Source organism: Theropithecus gelada, chromosome 9 (assembly GCF_003255815.1).
Source record: "Theropithecus gelada isolate Dixy chromosome 9, Tgel_1.0, whole genome shotgun sequence".
NCBI classification, from domain to species: domain Eukaryota; kingdom Metazoa; phylum Chordata; class Mammalia; order Primates; family Cercopithecidae; genus Theropithecus; species Theropithecus gelada.
In genome coordinates this window covers 60,783,587-60,799,246 of record NC_037677.1, presented here as the reverse complement: position 1 = coordinate 60,799,246, position 15,660 = coordinate 60,783,587, and the positions used below count along the sequence as shown (strand labels likewise).

At 39.7% G+C, this 15,660-nt stretch overlaps 1 protein-coding gene across 2 annotated transcripts in view; it reads right to left on the bottom strand.

Moving 5' to 3' along the window:
* ECD (ecdysoneless cell cycle regulator) overlaps positions 1-15,660 on the bottom strand; it is a 32,475-nt gene that overhangs the window by 7,718 nt on the left and 9,097 nt on the right. Inside the window, exons 4-9 of one of the 2 annotated variants that reach the window (XM_025397522.1) lie at positions 13,249-13,336; positions 12,956-13,134; positions 10,919-11,111; positions 8,964-9,092; positions 6,662-6,790; positions 4,659-4,744 (exon numbers count right to left, since the gene is read on the bottom strand). In XM_025397522.1, coding sequence (XP_025253307.1) covers positions 4,659-4,744; positions 6,662-6,790; positions 8,964-9,092; positions 10,919-11,111; positions 12,956-13,134; positions 13,249-13,336 — 804 coding nt within the window. The remainder of the gene's footprint in view (positions 1-4,658; positions 4,745-6,661; positions 6,791-8,963; positions 9,093-10,918; positions 11,112-12,955; positions 13,135-13,248; positions 13,337-15,660) is intronic. The other variant, XM_025397523.1, reaches the window with a different exon arrangement.

Genomic DNA, 15,660 nt, shown 5'->3' with positions numbered 1-15,660 from the left:
ATCTCAGCTCACTGCAAGCTCCGCCTCCCAGGTTAACACCATTCTCCTGCCTCAGCCTCCCTAGTAGCTGGGACTACAGGCGCCCGCCACCTCGCCCGGATAGTTTTTTGTATTTTGTAGTAGAGACAGGGTTTTACCGTGTTAGCCAGGATGGTCTCGATCTCCTAACCTCGTGATCAGCCCGTCTCGGCCTCCCAAAGTGCTGGGATTACAGGCTTGAGCCACCGCGCCCGGCCTGGTCCATTCTTAATAGTTCAGACAGGGTGCCATCAATTTATGTAACAAATCATGTCAGCATTATGTCACTCACTCAACACATAAGTATCTCTGTGCATAGTTTCTTTTTTTTCTTTTTCTAAGACAGGGTCTCACTGTCGCCTAGGCTAGAGTGCGTGGCATGATCACAGCTCACTGCAGCCTTGACTCTTGGGCTCAAGCAATCTTCCTACCTCAGCAAGTAGCTGGGATTACAGGCATGAGCCACTGTGCCTGGCTATTTGTTTGTGTATTTTTAATTTGAGTAGCTGGGATTACAGGTGCCCACCACCTCATCGGGCTAATTTTTTGTACTCGTAGTAGAGATGGGGTTTCACCATGTTGGCCAGGTTGGTCTCAAACTCCTGACCTCAGGTGATTCGCCCACCTCGGTCTCCCAAAGTGCTGGGATTACAGGCGTGAGCCACTGCGCCCGGCCTATTTATTTATTTTTAATTGACAAAAAAGGGTATAGGTTTATCATGTAACTTAAAAATATTGTAGAGATGTAATCCCAGCACTTTGGGAGGCTGAGGAGGGCAGATCACAAGGCCAGGAGATTGAGACCATCCTGGCCAACATGGTGAAACCCTGTCTCTGCTAAAATACAAAAAGATTAGCCGGGTGTGGTGGCATGCGCCTATAGTCCCAGCTACGCGGGAGGCTGAGGCAGGGGCATCGCTTGAACTGGGGAGGCAGAGGCTGCGGTGAGCCGAGATCGTGCCACTAAACTTCAGCCTGGCGACAGAAAGAGACTCCGTCTTAAAAAAAAAAAAATACTGTAGAGAAAGCTAATGTTTCCTTTGATGACCACTGCCACCCATCCCAATCCATTGTCTTGTTCCCCAGAGGTGACTGCTTTCTCAAGTACACTTCGGCGCTTTTCTTTCTCTCTGTGTGTATATATATGTATGTTTCTATTTATTGTATTTGCTGTCTGTCCTTTTGCTGGAATGTTATTCCCCTAAATACCTGAATGCCTCACTCCTTCACTTCATTCAGGTCCCTTCTCAAAGAAAACTTCCTTAGAAAGGCCTAAGGAAGTTTAATCTTCTAGAAGATTAAACTTATCTATCTAGAAGAGCAGTCTCTACCCCTGTATCCCCACTCACTGCTTTTTCTTCATAGCACTTACTACCATCTAACATTATATAATGGCTTGCGGTCTTTCTCCTACATTAGCATGTGAGCTCCATAAGGACGAGGACACTTTGGGTTCATTTATTATATTCCCAATGCCTGGAATAGGACTTGGCACATAGGAGGCACTCGATAAATATTTGTTGAATAAATGAATATATATGTATCTATAAATAATGTATAGTTTTGTTTTGTTTTGAGACAGAGTCTTGCTCTGTCACCTAGGCTGGAGTGCAGCGGCACGATGTCGGCTCACTGCAACTTCCGCCTCCAGGGTTCATGCGATTCTCCTGCCTCAGCCTCCCGAGCAGCTGGGACTACAGGTGCATGCCACCACACCCAGCTAATTTTTGAATTTTTAGTAGAGACAGGGTTTCACCATATTGGCCAGGCTGGTCTTGAACTCCTGACCTCGTGATCCACCTGTCTTGGCCTCCCAAAATGCTGGCATTACAGGTGTGAGCCACTGCGCCCAGACTGTATAGTATTTTGTGTATTTAAAATTTTTATATGTGTAACATCCACATGGTATATATTTTATTTTTTCATTTTAATTTTTAATTTTTGTGGGTACATAGTAGGTGTATATATTTACAGGATATATGTTTTGATACAGGCATGTAATGTGAAATAAGCACATCATGGAGAATGGAGTATACATCCTCTCAAGCATTTATCCTTCAAGTTACAAACAATCCAATTACACTCTATGTTAAATGTATAATTAAGTTATTATTGACTATAGCCACCCTGTTGTGCTATCAAATAGTAGGTCTTACTCATTCATTCTGTTTTTTTTGGTACCCATTACCGTACGTATTTATAACTTGTTTTTTTTTTTTTTTTTTTTTTTTTTCACTGACTTTTTTTTTGAAATCTATTCATTTAGATCAGTGGTTCCCAACCAGGGAAAATTTTGCCCCCTAGGTACATCTGGCAATGTCTGGAGACATTTTTGGTTGTCATTATTGGGGGATGAGGGAGAAGTGCTATTGATATTTACTGGATAGAGGCCAGGGATGCTGTTAAATGTCCTATGAAGCGCAAGCCAGTCCCTCACAACAAATTATCAGATTTAAAATGTCAGTAGCACTAAGGTTGAAAAATCCTAAATCAGATATATGTAAATATAGTTAATCTCTGGTTAACTACTAGATAGGCTATCATATAAATAAACTGCAATTCATTTATCAATTATTGATGGATACTTCGGTTGCTTGTAATTTTTCACTATTACAATCTCTAATAAATTGGGAGAAAGTCTATGATATTATATGTAGGAGCTAAAAACAATTCTGAACTGAGAGATAGAGAGCAGAATAATGGTTGGCTGGGTTCTGTGGCTCACACTTGTAATCCCGGAACTTTGAGAAGCGAAGGCAGGAGGATCTCTTAAATCTAGGAGGTCAAGATTGCAATGAGCTATGACTGTACCACTGTACTCCAGCCTGGGCAACAGAGTGAGACTCTGTAAAAATAATAATAATGAAATAAAAAAGGTAGAATGATGGTTACCAGAGGCTGGGAAGGGTAGCAGAGAGCGGGGGGAAAAGAGGGAATAGTTAATGGTTACAAAAATTAGTTAAATAGAAGGAATAAGAGCTAGTGTTTGCTGCTCTGCCTATGGAATAGCCATTCTTTATTCCTTTACTTTCTTAATAAACATACTTTCACTTTACTCTATGGACTCGCCCCAAATTCTTTCTCGCACGAGATCCAAGAACCCTCTCTTGGGGTCTGCATCTGGACTCCTCTTTAGTAACATCTTCCTGGCAAATCCCAAAAAATATTTTTAAAAAAATTAAAAAGAGCTAGTGTTTGGTAGCACAAGAGGGTGACTACAGTTAATAATAATTTATTATATAGTTCCAAATACCTTTAAAAAATTGAATAACTAAGAATTTTCCTAACACAAAGAAATAAATGCTTGAGGTGATGGAAAGCTTAATTACCCTGATTTGATCATTATACATTGTATGCCACATGGACATTATACATGTAATCACGTGTACCCCATAAATATGTACAACTAGTATGTAGCCACAATAATTAAAAATAAAAAATTAATGACTGGGTGCAGTGGCTCACGCCTGCAATCCCAGCACTTTGGGAGGCCAAGGTGGGTGGATCACCTGAGGTTAGGAGTTTGAGACCAGTCTGGCCAACATGGTGAAACCCTGTCTCTACTAAAACTACAAAAATTAGCCAGACATGGTGGTGCGTGCCTATAGTCCTAGTTACTTGGGAGGCTGAGGCAGGAGAATCACTTCAACCCGGGAGACGGAGGACTGCACTCCAGCCTGGGCGATTAAGTGAGGCTCTGTCTAAAAAAATAAAAATAAAAAATAATAACAATAAATGAAAAAAGGTGAAAATGAAAGGTAAATCTAAAATAAAAGTCTACGATATTAATTCAGCTATTTTTTAAAAACCACAAACACTGGAAATTCAACAACAGGTCTGGAGGGAGATGGAAGTTTGGTTTTAAACTGTTTAAAATTTATCCTGGTGTGCAGAATGGGAGCCTCTCCTGCAACATAAATTAAAACGTTGGAGGACATTTAAGCTACTTGTAATTTTTTCCCCAACAGTAAAAAACAGTTGAGTAAATTATGGGGGTACATCCATTTGCTGGAATATTGTGCAGCTTTTTTTTTTTTTTTTTTGAGACGGAGTCTTGCTCTGTCACCAGGTGCAGTCTCAGCTCACAGCAACCTCTGCCTCCTGAGTTCAAGCAATTCTCCTGCCTCAGCCTCCCAAGTAGCTGGGACTACTGGCGCGCGCCATCGTGCCCGGCTAATTTTTGTATTTTTAGTAGATACAAGGTTTCACCATGTTGACCAGGATGGTCTCAATCTCTTGACCTCGTGATCCGCCTGCCTTGGCCTCCCAAAGTGCTGGGACTACAGGCGTCAGCCACTGTGCCTGGCCATATTGTGCAGCTTTTAAAAATTATGTTTATAAAGACTGTTTAATGCCATGGAAAATGTGATATCATAATGAGTAAAATTACACAGAGGAGGATGCAAAATTTCTTTCGTTGTTTTTGTTTCTTTTTTGAGGCAGAGTCTCACTCTGTCATCCAGGCTACAGTGCAGTGGTGTGATCACTTGAGTCCAGGAGGTGGAGGCTGCCAGCCTGTGTGGCAGAGTGAGACTCCGTTTCAAAACAATAAACAAGAATAATAAATAAACAATAAATAAAAAAGAAAAAGAACTACCTAAATACCAATCTTTGTAGTAGGAGTCTTAACAATAACTCACCTTTCTGGCCGGTTTACTGAGAGCTGGAAGTAATTCTCTGCCATTTCTAGCCTTTCCCGGTACTGAACAGAACCTTCTATCAGTCCCTTAAAAAAAAAAATGGTCTTCAGAACATTGCTTACAAGTCGTCATGAAAAAAATGTGTTCACCAGCAACTTTCAGGCAGGCAGCAAATAGTCTACTACTCAGGAATCACGTGTCCCAAGTCCTAGGCCCTGATTTGTCATTAATGGGCCTGTTTGAGCTCCAATTTCTTCAAATGAGGGGACTCGGCTAGATGTAGTGATTCCTAATCTTTTTCACCATTAAGGGCCTATTTCCAGTTTGGAGAGTTTTCTACCATTTTCTTTTAAGATATAATTGGTTGGGTGTGATGGTTCACGCCTATAATCCCAACACTTTGGGAGGATGAGGTGGGCAGATTGCTTGAGCTCAGGAATTCAAGACCAGCCTGGGCGACATGGTAAGACCCTGCCTCTACGGAAAAAAAAAAAAAAAGTTAAAGATATAACTGATTAACTAGTAATTCACAAAACGAAGTACAGAAAGTTTGCCAAGTAGAATAAAAAATGGCAAAATCCCACCACTACTATCATTTGTGTTTTCTAAATGCATATTTATAGTGATAGTCATACTTAGTATTTTACATTTTTTAAGAATATACTGGCTGGGCACTGTGGCTCATGCCTATAATCCCAGTACTTTGGGAGGCGAGCTGGAAGGATCACTTGAGGACATGAGTTTGAGACCAGCCTGGGCAACATAGCAAGACTTCGACTCTACTAAAAAGAAGAAAAAAAAAATCATTAGCTAGGCATGGTGGCACATGCCTATAGTCTCAGCTCTTTGACAGGCAGAGGCAGGAGGATCACTTGAGCCCAGGAGTTCAAGGCTGCAGTGAGCTATGATCCTACCACAACAATCTGGCTTGCATGACAGAGCAAGACCCTATACAACAACAATAACAACAACAACAGTAATAGCCGGGCATGGTGGCTCATGCCTGTAATTCCAGCACTTTGGGAGGCCAAGGCGGATGGATCACCTAAGGTCAGGAGTTTGAGACCAGCCTGGCCAACATGGTGAAACCCCATCTCTACTAAAAATACAAAAATTGGCTAGATGTGGTGGTGTGTGCCTGTAATCCCAGCTACTCAGGAGGCTGAGGCTGAGGAGAATCCCTTGAACCTAGGAGGCAGAGGTTGTAGTGAGCCGAGATTGTGCCTTTGCACTCCAGCCTGGAAGGCCAGAGCAAAACTCCGTCTCAAAAAAAGAAAAAAACAAAAACAAAAACAAAAACCACCATATATATGCTACAGTATCTTAAGTACTTTTTGTATTGCTATGACATCTTTATCATCATCATATTCTTAGGGACTTTTCTACTTCTTGGATATTTCCTTTAAAAAGATTATTCAAAGTGAAGGTTCCAAGTCTGAACCTTTCTATACCTCTTGGAAGACACTACCAAATTACTTTCCAATTAAGATTCTACCAATTTGCAATGTCACCAGCAAGGTATAGGAGTATTATTTTTACCATACTCTTGACAGCACAGAATATCGTTCATATCCTTTTGTACATACATGAAAGACATTCTTCATTACTATGTTCATATGTGTATCTTTACTACTTGTGAAGTTGAATATTTTAAGAGAAATTTACTAGATATCTTTTAATAATTTTTAAAATCCACACCTTTGCTAATTTTCCTATCTGGTGTTTTCGTGTTTGCATTATCAAGTTTTTGCAAGTTGTTTTATCTGGTACAAATAATCTCTTTCATCATTTAGTACCAACAGTATTAATTCTCCTCTAATACTGGAAACAGTTCATAGACACCTCCTTCATTAGCACCTGAATACCACTGAACTAGAAAGTCTGCTTTAACTCTAGCTTCCATAATTATGTCACACATTTAAATATGGACTATAGGACTTTAAGTTACTGGCTTGATTTTCCCTGGATTGTATACTTACAAACAAATACTTTCCAAGTCCTACCTTAAAGTAATCATTCTTTTTCAGACTTGCAAGGAAACTGGCCCAGAGTGGTGAGGCAGTCACAAGGGATTTCTTGCAATCAGAAAAATGTGGGCTACATTTGGAGCATAAGATCTCAAATCCATGAGCCTAGATGAGACAGGTAGAATTTTTGTTATTAAGTTCCTTTTTTTTTCCATATCTTATTATAACACATTACTTTCTTTCCACTGAGCCACACTCTAGAACTAGGTGACTGGATACATGGGCATTTGGACAATTATAACACTTTTTGAATTTTATGAAAAATATAAACTTATTCCCAAGTTTCTCAATCATTCTAGATTACTAAAAAATAAAAGGAAAGAAAATGATATGCAACAAAGATTCCTGTTCTCTTCAAAGAGATTCCTTTTCCTGCTGATTACAAAACCAGAAATTTACATTTATTGTTTGATTATGAAAAGGGTTACAAAAGGTTTCTTGTCCAATAGAAATTATACATAAATTGAACATGATCTCAGACATAGTAAAGGGAGGAAATCACTTCATTCTAAAAGTCTTTTGATTAAAAAAATATAATAGATGCACATGGCTAAATGTGATGATCAGGGAGCTTCCCTGATCAAGCTAGACAACACCGTTACCAACTTCTTGCACATCCTTTCAGAAGTAACCTACACACTGAAGTAGGTATGTGTGTGCCTCTCTGTATGCATAGCTTTCTACTCCACCCCTTTTATTGCTCAATGGACACATACACACTATTTGACACCTTGCTTTTGACACTTAACCATATACCTTGGAGATCACTTACATGAGCACACACAAATTCATCCATCTTACTTCATGGCTAAAGCATAATTTATCTATTCCCCTACTAATGGACATTTAAGTAGTTTCTAATCTCTTGCTACTATGAACAATGCTGTCATGAGTATGCTCCATATATGTCCTTGTATATATGTAAAATACATAGAGAATCATTTCCTAGAAGTGAAAATGCTGATCAAAAGGGTTTGTGCATTTTAAATGTTGATAGATACAGATGGTCCCCAACTTATGATGGTTTGACTTAACACTTTTTTGACTTTATGATGATGTGAAAGCAATATGCATTAGGTAGAAACCTTACTTATAATTTTTATCTTTCGCAGGCTAGCAATATGCATACTCTCTCATGATGCTGGATACACAGTGGCAGCAAGCTGCAGTTGGCAATGTGATCACAAAGGCAATCAACCAATACTGTACTCTACACTATACTGTATTCAATAAATTACAAGACATATTCAACAGTTTATTATAAAATAGGCTTTGTGTTAGATGATTTTGCCCAACTGTATGCTAATGTAAGTATTCTGAGCCATTTAAGATAGGCTAGGCGAAGCTATGATGTTTGGTGGGTTGGATGTATTAAACATATTTTTGACTTATGATATTTTCCATTTTTGATGGGTTTATCAGGAAGTAACCCCATTGTAAGTCAAGGAACATCTGTTTTGCCAAAATGTTCTCCTAAGGGATACAATCAACTTATATTCCTATCAACAATGTCTGAGAGTGTTTTTCTCTATATATTCTCAACAACCCAGTATGTATTATCAAGTCATTTGATACTTGCTAATAAATGATGAAAAACACTATTTTGTAGCTTTAAAGTACATTTCTTTTATTATGAGTAAGATTAAATATTTTTCGTGTGTTTAACTTAAAGGTCACCTGTATTTCCTTTCCTGTGGACTATGTTCATAGTTCCTGAACATTTTAAAATTAATTGGCTAGTATTATCTTTTTCATATTGACTTAAAGGAACACTTTATATATTAGAGAAGTCAGCTTTTTTTCATTTAGATTGCAAATATAACACTTTTTCCAGATTTGCTAACTTTTGACTTTATTTATGGAGTTTTTCTTTCCCGTGCAGAAATGCTTAATTTTTGCAAAATCAAATTTATCAGTCTTCCCTTCATAGCTTCCGGTTTCAAGTCATGCATAGAAAGGCCTTTCCTATTCAAATTATAAAAGGCTCTTTTTTTTTTCAAATTTTATACTTTTAATTTTTATGTTCAAATATTTGATCCAATTGGAATTTATTTTGGTATAGGTGTTAGGGAATCAACTTCAATTTTTCAGGTGACTTTACACTTGTCCCATCATCACTTACTAAGTAATCCATTTTTTTCATTCTAAATTGAAATGCCACATTTTACTGCATTCTTACATAAACGGTGTATTTCCGGACTTTTTATATTGTGCCACTGTTCTATTAAAAGCCCATTTACATAAAAAAAGAAAACAACATGTTCTGGTTCAATATTACCAATTTCATGCCCAATTCATGGGCTCGGTACTGGGGATCAGATGGAGGGGGCAGCCTGTATCCACTCCGCCGGTCCGGCACAAACCTTTGTTGCACCAACTGTGCATATAGACATTTAGTGAATGTGACCTGGGCATCAAGACACAAAATACATGAGTCTTTTCCTGAAATTAAAATTGTGAATATCACTTCACAGTTAAATATAATAAGAAGTCCATTTATAAGCTTCATCTTCATATGAAATGCAAAGAAAATTCAACCTATTCACTGCCTACTTGTTTTTCGTAACAGCTTTATTGAGATACAACTCACATACCATAAAATTTACCCTACTGCTGGCCAGGCATGGTGGCTCACACCTGTAATCCCAACACTTTGGGAGGCCAAGGTAGGCAGATCACCTGAGGTCAGGAGTTTTGAGACCAGCCTGGCCCATGGTGAAACCCCATCTCTACTAAAAATACAAAAATTACCCAGGCATGGTGGCGCATGCCTGTATAATTCCAGCTACTCGGGAGGCTGAAGCAGGAGAATCACTTGAACCCGTGAGGTGGAGGTTGCAGTGAGCCGAGATTGCTCCACTGCTCTCCGGCCTGGGCAACACAGCAAGATTCCATTGCAAAAAAAAAAAAAAAAAAATGTACTCTACTTTTTAGTAATCACTAGTAAAATTCTTATCATTAGTTATATTATACAGCAATTAAATGGGTGGAAGATAAAGATAATTCTTTTTTTTTTTTCTTTTTCTGAGACAGGGTCTTGTTCTGTTGCAGAGGCTGGAGTGCAGTGGAGCAATCATGGCTCACTGAAGCCTCAGGGATGGGGTTTCACCATGTTGGCCATGCTGGTCTCAAACTACTGACCTCAGGTGATCTCCCAAACCTCCTGGGGTCAAGTAATTCTCCTGTTTCAGCCTCCCAAGTAGTGGGGATTACAGGTGCCCACCACCACAGCTGGCTAATTTTTTTATTTTTTGTAGAGATGGGGTTTATTATGTTGCCCACTCTGGTCTCAAACACCTGGGTTCAAGTGATCTACCTGCCTTGGTCGCCCAAAGTGCTGGGATTACAGGTGTGAGCCACCATGCCTGGCCAAGAATAATTCTTAATTCCCTGGAAGAGATGAAATGTTTTATTGTCAAGAAGGAAATAATTAGGCCGGGCATGGTGGCTCATGCCTGTAACCCCAGCACTTTGGGAGGCTGAGATGGCTGAATCACTTGAGGTCAGGAGTTCGAGACCAGCCTGGCCAACATGGTAAACACTGTCTCTACTAAAAATATAAAAATCAGCTGGGCGTGTTGGGAGGTGCCTGTAATCCCAGCTACTCAGAAGGCAGGAGAATCACTTGAGCCCAGGAAGCAGAGGTTGCAGTAAGCTAAGATGGCTCTACTACATTCCATCCTGGGTAAGAAAGTGAGACTCTGTCTCAAAAAAAAAAAAAAAAAGGAAATAATTACAGAAATAGAAAAATATGGTCAAAAATAGCTATGAAACATTGAGTATAAAATGGGGAGGCAGGTCTCTTGAAAATTTCCTTCACTGGGTGCAAGAAAAGAAAAAAATGTGTATAGTTTGAGCATCCCAAATGTAAATATCTGAAATCTAAAATGTTCCAAAATCCAAAACTTTTTGAGTCCCAATGATATGCTCAAAGTTTTGAGATTTCAGAATTTTCAGATTTGGAATGCTCAACTAGTAAGTATAATGCAAATATTCCAAAATCCAAATAAATCTGAAATCTGAAATACTTCTGGTCCCAAGCATTTCAGATAAGGAATATTCAACCTATATTAACACGCTATGAAGAAACAGAATATTTCCTTTTTCTTTCTAGAGAACAATTAAAATAATGTTTCATTCACTGAGCACTGAGAAATGTAAAAAGAGAAAAATAATAATGTTTCAACTCTGTTTTCAGTAAGAGAAACTAAATGACCAAGATAGGAATCTTACCGATGTCATTATTCGTGTTTCAGGCAAGAATGTCTTGAAAACACGACAGGCTCGCAGGTCAATAGGGTCTCGTAGGTAAAATGCCTGGACTGCTGCAGACACCAATCTGGGGCGCTGCTTTAGCACTGCCACAATGCCAGCTGGAAGGAAGCAGTGTGCTCGATGAAGGGAGACCTGAATTTTTTCTGGGTACCTGGGACAGGTAACATAATTACTTTCATTTTACAGTATATAAATACCTAGAATTCTTATACCATTCACATTCTTTTTGACATCTTCTCTTTGTTCATCGAGAGCAGTATGTAGAGAGTGACAAGAGAGATGAAAAAAGATACTGTATATACACTTAATACTATAAGAAAGAAGAGAGGGAAAGAAAAAAGTAGGAAGAAATGGAAAATAAAGAAAAGGGATTATGGTAGCTCAATAAAAACAAAACAACTTTGGGAGGCTGAGGCGGGTGGATCACTAGGTCAGGAGATTGAGACCATCCTGGCTAACATGGTGAAACCCCGTCTCTACTAAAAATATAAAAAATTGGCTGGGTGTGGTGGGACATGCCTGTAGTCCCAGCTACTCAGGAGGCTGACGCAGGAGAATTGCGTGAACCCGGGAGGCGGAGGTTGCAGTGAGCCGAGATCACACCACTGCACTCCAGCCTGGGTGACAAGAGCAAAATTCCACCCCAAAAGCAAAACAAAACCAAACAAAACAAAAAAAACAATTATACTTTGGAATAAACATAAAATCAGAGTTTATTTTTCTAAAATAATGGTGCAAAGTATGCTGAAGCTAAAAGAGATTTTTATTTTTTATTTATTATTATTTTTGAGACAGAGTCTTACTCTGTCGCCAGGCTGGAATGCAGTGGTGCAACCTCGGCTCACTGCAACCTCCGCCTCCCTGCAACCTCCACCTCCTGGGTTCAAGTGATTCTCTTGCCTCAGCCTCCCCAGTAGCTGGGACTACAGGGGCCTGCCACCATGCCCGGCTAATTTTTTGTATTTTTAGTAGAGATGGCGTTTCACCATGTTGGCCAGGATGGTCTCGATCTCTTGACCTCGTGATCCACCAGCCTTGGCCTCCCAAAGTGGTGGGATTACAGGCGTGAGCCACTGCACCTGGCCAAAAAGATTTTTAGTATTGTTAATACCTGAATGGTGCTTACTTATTTAATAGGCACCCAAATTTGAATGGATGAACTAATATGTTATTAAGCTAAGACTTTCTTTTCTGAATAAAACTTCAGCTTTAAATAAAGCTGACATAGGTCAAAGAATTCTGACATAGGTCAAAGAATCCCATATATAGACCCAAAACAACAGAAAAAAACCTGAGCACCTTGTTTGGGCTCCATTAGGTTTCTACTTTTTATTTATTTATTTATTTTTTTGAGATGGAGTCTAGTGGTGCGATCTTAGCTCACTGCAACCTCCACCTCCCGAGTTCAAGCGATTCTCTTTGCCTCAGCCTCCAAAGTAGCTGGGATTACAGGAACCTGCTATCACGTCCCGCCTTTTTTTTTTTTTTTTTTTTTTGTATTTTTAGTAGAGATGGGATTTCATTATGTTGGCCAGGCTGGTCTTGAACTCCTGATCTCATGATCTGCCCTCCACTTAGCCTCCCAAAGTGCTGGGATTACAGGCGTGAGCCACCGCTCTAGGTCCAGGAAGTTTCTATTTTTAAAGGTCTCAAATTTTTTACCCATGGATATAGCTAATACTTAGCCACAATATCTAAGGTGTATAAATGCAAAAATATTGGGACAAGATTGTAACACTTCTGAATGGGAATTTAAAGATGTATCTATTTCCCGATTTTAAAATCTCTAAGTTTAATGTATTAGTCTATTCCATAAAGAAGAATGAAGACAAAATGAAAATTAGCATTAATCTAGGTGAAAGATATTTTACAGTCAAAGAAAGACTGATCAACTCCAACAGAGCTTTAAGGAAAACAAACAAAAATCAAAGAAAGACTGAACTACACGAAACCAAAAGGTTCCTTAATTAGCAATGTAAGTGATATTTTTCTTACCCTCTGATGCGCCTACTCACAGCAGCTCGTATAGATTCTGAAGCAAGTATTTTTTCTGGATGTGCTGCGATTATATTCAATGCTTGTGGAATTGTTGGAGGTGTGGTGGGTAACCAAGATTCTGCTCCAGGTTTTCTTGGTGCAGGAATAATACACAATTCTCCATGGTGGAAAAATACCTGCAAGTGGTACATTTTAATTTTCATAGTGGGCACTGGCAAACTGTAGGTACATATGAATGTAATGCAGCATGATTTCATCTCTACAAATTTTCTAAACTTGTGTATACTTACCCTATTGGTGCTATTATCAGGATCCAACCATTTAGGGAGAAAGTCAGCAGCTTCTATTAACAAGAATTCACCATCATTGTCTTCAATCCTAATGCAAGAAAATTTCCAATTTTGCATTCAAAAAGCACATATCTGCTAGTAACCAGAACAGTTTTATTCTAATACATTTTCCTCTTCATCTTAGTAAATATTTGAATAGGTACTATGTGCAGATGGCTATAAGAAAGCAAAATGTTTAAGATAACATTAAGCACTGAAGGAGACAATAAGATTGTAAGGAGGAGTTGAAGGTAGAGATAAGGAGAGAAGATAAGCAATTTACATAAAGAAATATTAGACAAAAATATGAAAATATACAAAGTACTATAGGGTTCCAAAAGAAAAAAAAAAAACATATAGCTGAGATTAGAAAAGCCTTCATGTAGGAGGTGTTATTTGGGCCTGAAAAGATAATTATTTCTGACTCATTTGCATCACTTTTTTTCTTATTTTTGAGACGGAGTCTCGCTCTGTCACCCAGGCTAGAGTGCAGTGGTGTGATCTCGGCTCACTGCAACCTCCACCTCCTGTGTTCAGGCGATTCTCCTGCCTCAGCCTCCCGAATAGCTGGGATTACAAGTGCCCACCACCATGCCCAGCTAATTTTTGTATTTTTAGTAGAGACAGGGTTTTGCCATGTTGCCCAGGCTGGTCTCAAACTCCTGACCTCAAGTGATCCACTCGCCTCAGCCTCCCAAAGTGCTGGGGTTACAGGTGTGAGCCACCATGCCCGGCCGGCAACACTTTTTTAAATTTTACTTTTAAAAATAGGTTATACATTCACATGGTTAAATTTTTAAAAATATATATTAAAATTTACATGGCCAGGCATGGTGGCTCATGCCTGTAATCCCAGCACTTTGGGAGGCCAAGGTGGGCGGATCACCTGAGGTCAGGAGTTCAAGACCAGCCTGACCAACATGAAGAAATCCTGTCTCTACTAAAAATACGAAAAAAAATCAGCCAGGCATGGTGGCGCATGCCTGTAATCTCATTTACTCGGGAGGCTGAGGCAGGAGAATTGCTTGAACCTGGGAGGCGGAGGTTGCGGTGAGCCGACATCGCACCATTGCACTCCAGCCTGGGCAACAAGAGCAAAACTCCGTCTAAAAAAGAGAAAAAAAAAAGTTGCAAAATGAAAAAGTTTTCCTCCTACTTTTGTCCCTATCTGCTCAACCCTACACGCATCACTACTGTTTCTTGTATATCCTTCTAGAGTTTGCTTACACATAATCTAGCTATATAAATATATATTTATATTTTCTCCCTGTTTTACACAAGACATAGCATATTTTCTATACTGTTATATACCGTTCTAGCTCTATACTTCTATTTTTATTATTTTATTTTATTTTTGAGACAGAGTCTCACCCTGTCGTCCAGGCTAGAATTAGTGGTGCAATCACACTCACTGCAACCTCTACTTCCTGGGCTCAAGCGATTCTCCTGCCTCAGCCTCCCGAGTAGCTGGGACCACAGGTATGGGCCACCACACCTGGCTAATTTTTTGTATTTTTAGTAGAGATGGGGTTTCACCATGTTGGCCAGGCTGGTCTGGAACTTCTGACCTCATGTGATGCTTCTGCTTCAACCTCCCAAAGTGTTGGGATTACAGGCGTGAGCCACCGCCCCAGGTCTACAATGTATTGTGTTCTTGAAACTTGCTAAGGCAGTAGATTTTAAATGTTCTCACCATATACAAAACAATAAGTATGTGAAGTAATGTATGTTATGAGCTCAATTCAGCCATCATACAATATATATATATTTCTTTTTTTTTTTTGAGACGGGAGTCTCGCTTTGTCGCCCAGGCTGGAGTGCAGTGGCCGGATCTCAGCTCACTGCAAGCTCTGCCTCCCGGGTTTATGCCATTCTCCTGCCTCAGCCTCCCGAGTAGCTGGGACTACAGGCGCCCGCCACCTCGCCCAGCTAGTTTTTTGTATTTTTTTGTTGTTGTTGTTAGCCAGGATGGTCTTGATCTCCTGACCTTGTGATCCTCCCGCCTCGGCCTCCCAAAGTGCTGGGATTACAGGTGTGAGGCACCGTGCCCGGCCAATATATATGTATTTCAAGACAACATGTTATACATAATAAATATACACAATTTTTATTTGTCAATTTTAAAAATAGCCTTCGTGCAGTGGTTCACACTTGTAATCCCAGCACTTTGGGAGGCTGAGGCGGGTGGATCACTTGAGGTCAGGAGGTTGAGACCAGCCTGGTCAACATGGTGAAAACTTGTCTCTACAAAAAATACAAAAATTAGCCAGGTGTGGTAGTGCACGCCTATAGCCCCAGCTACTCAGGAGGATGAGGTATGAGAATCGCTTGAGCCCAGGAGGCAGAGGTTGCAGTGAGCCGAGATTGTTCCAC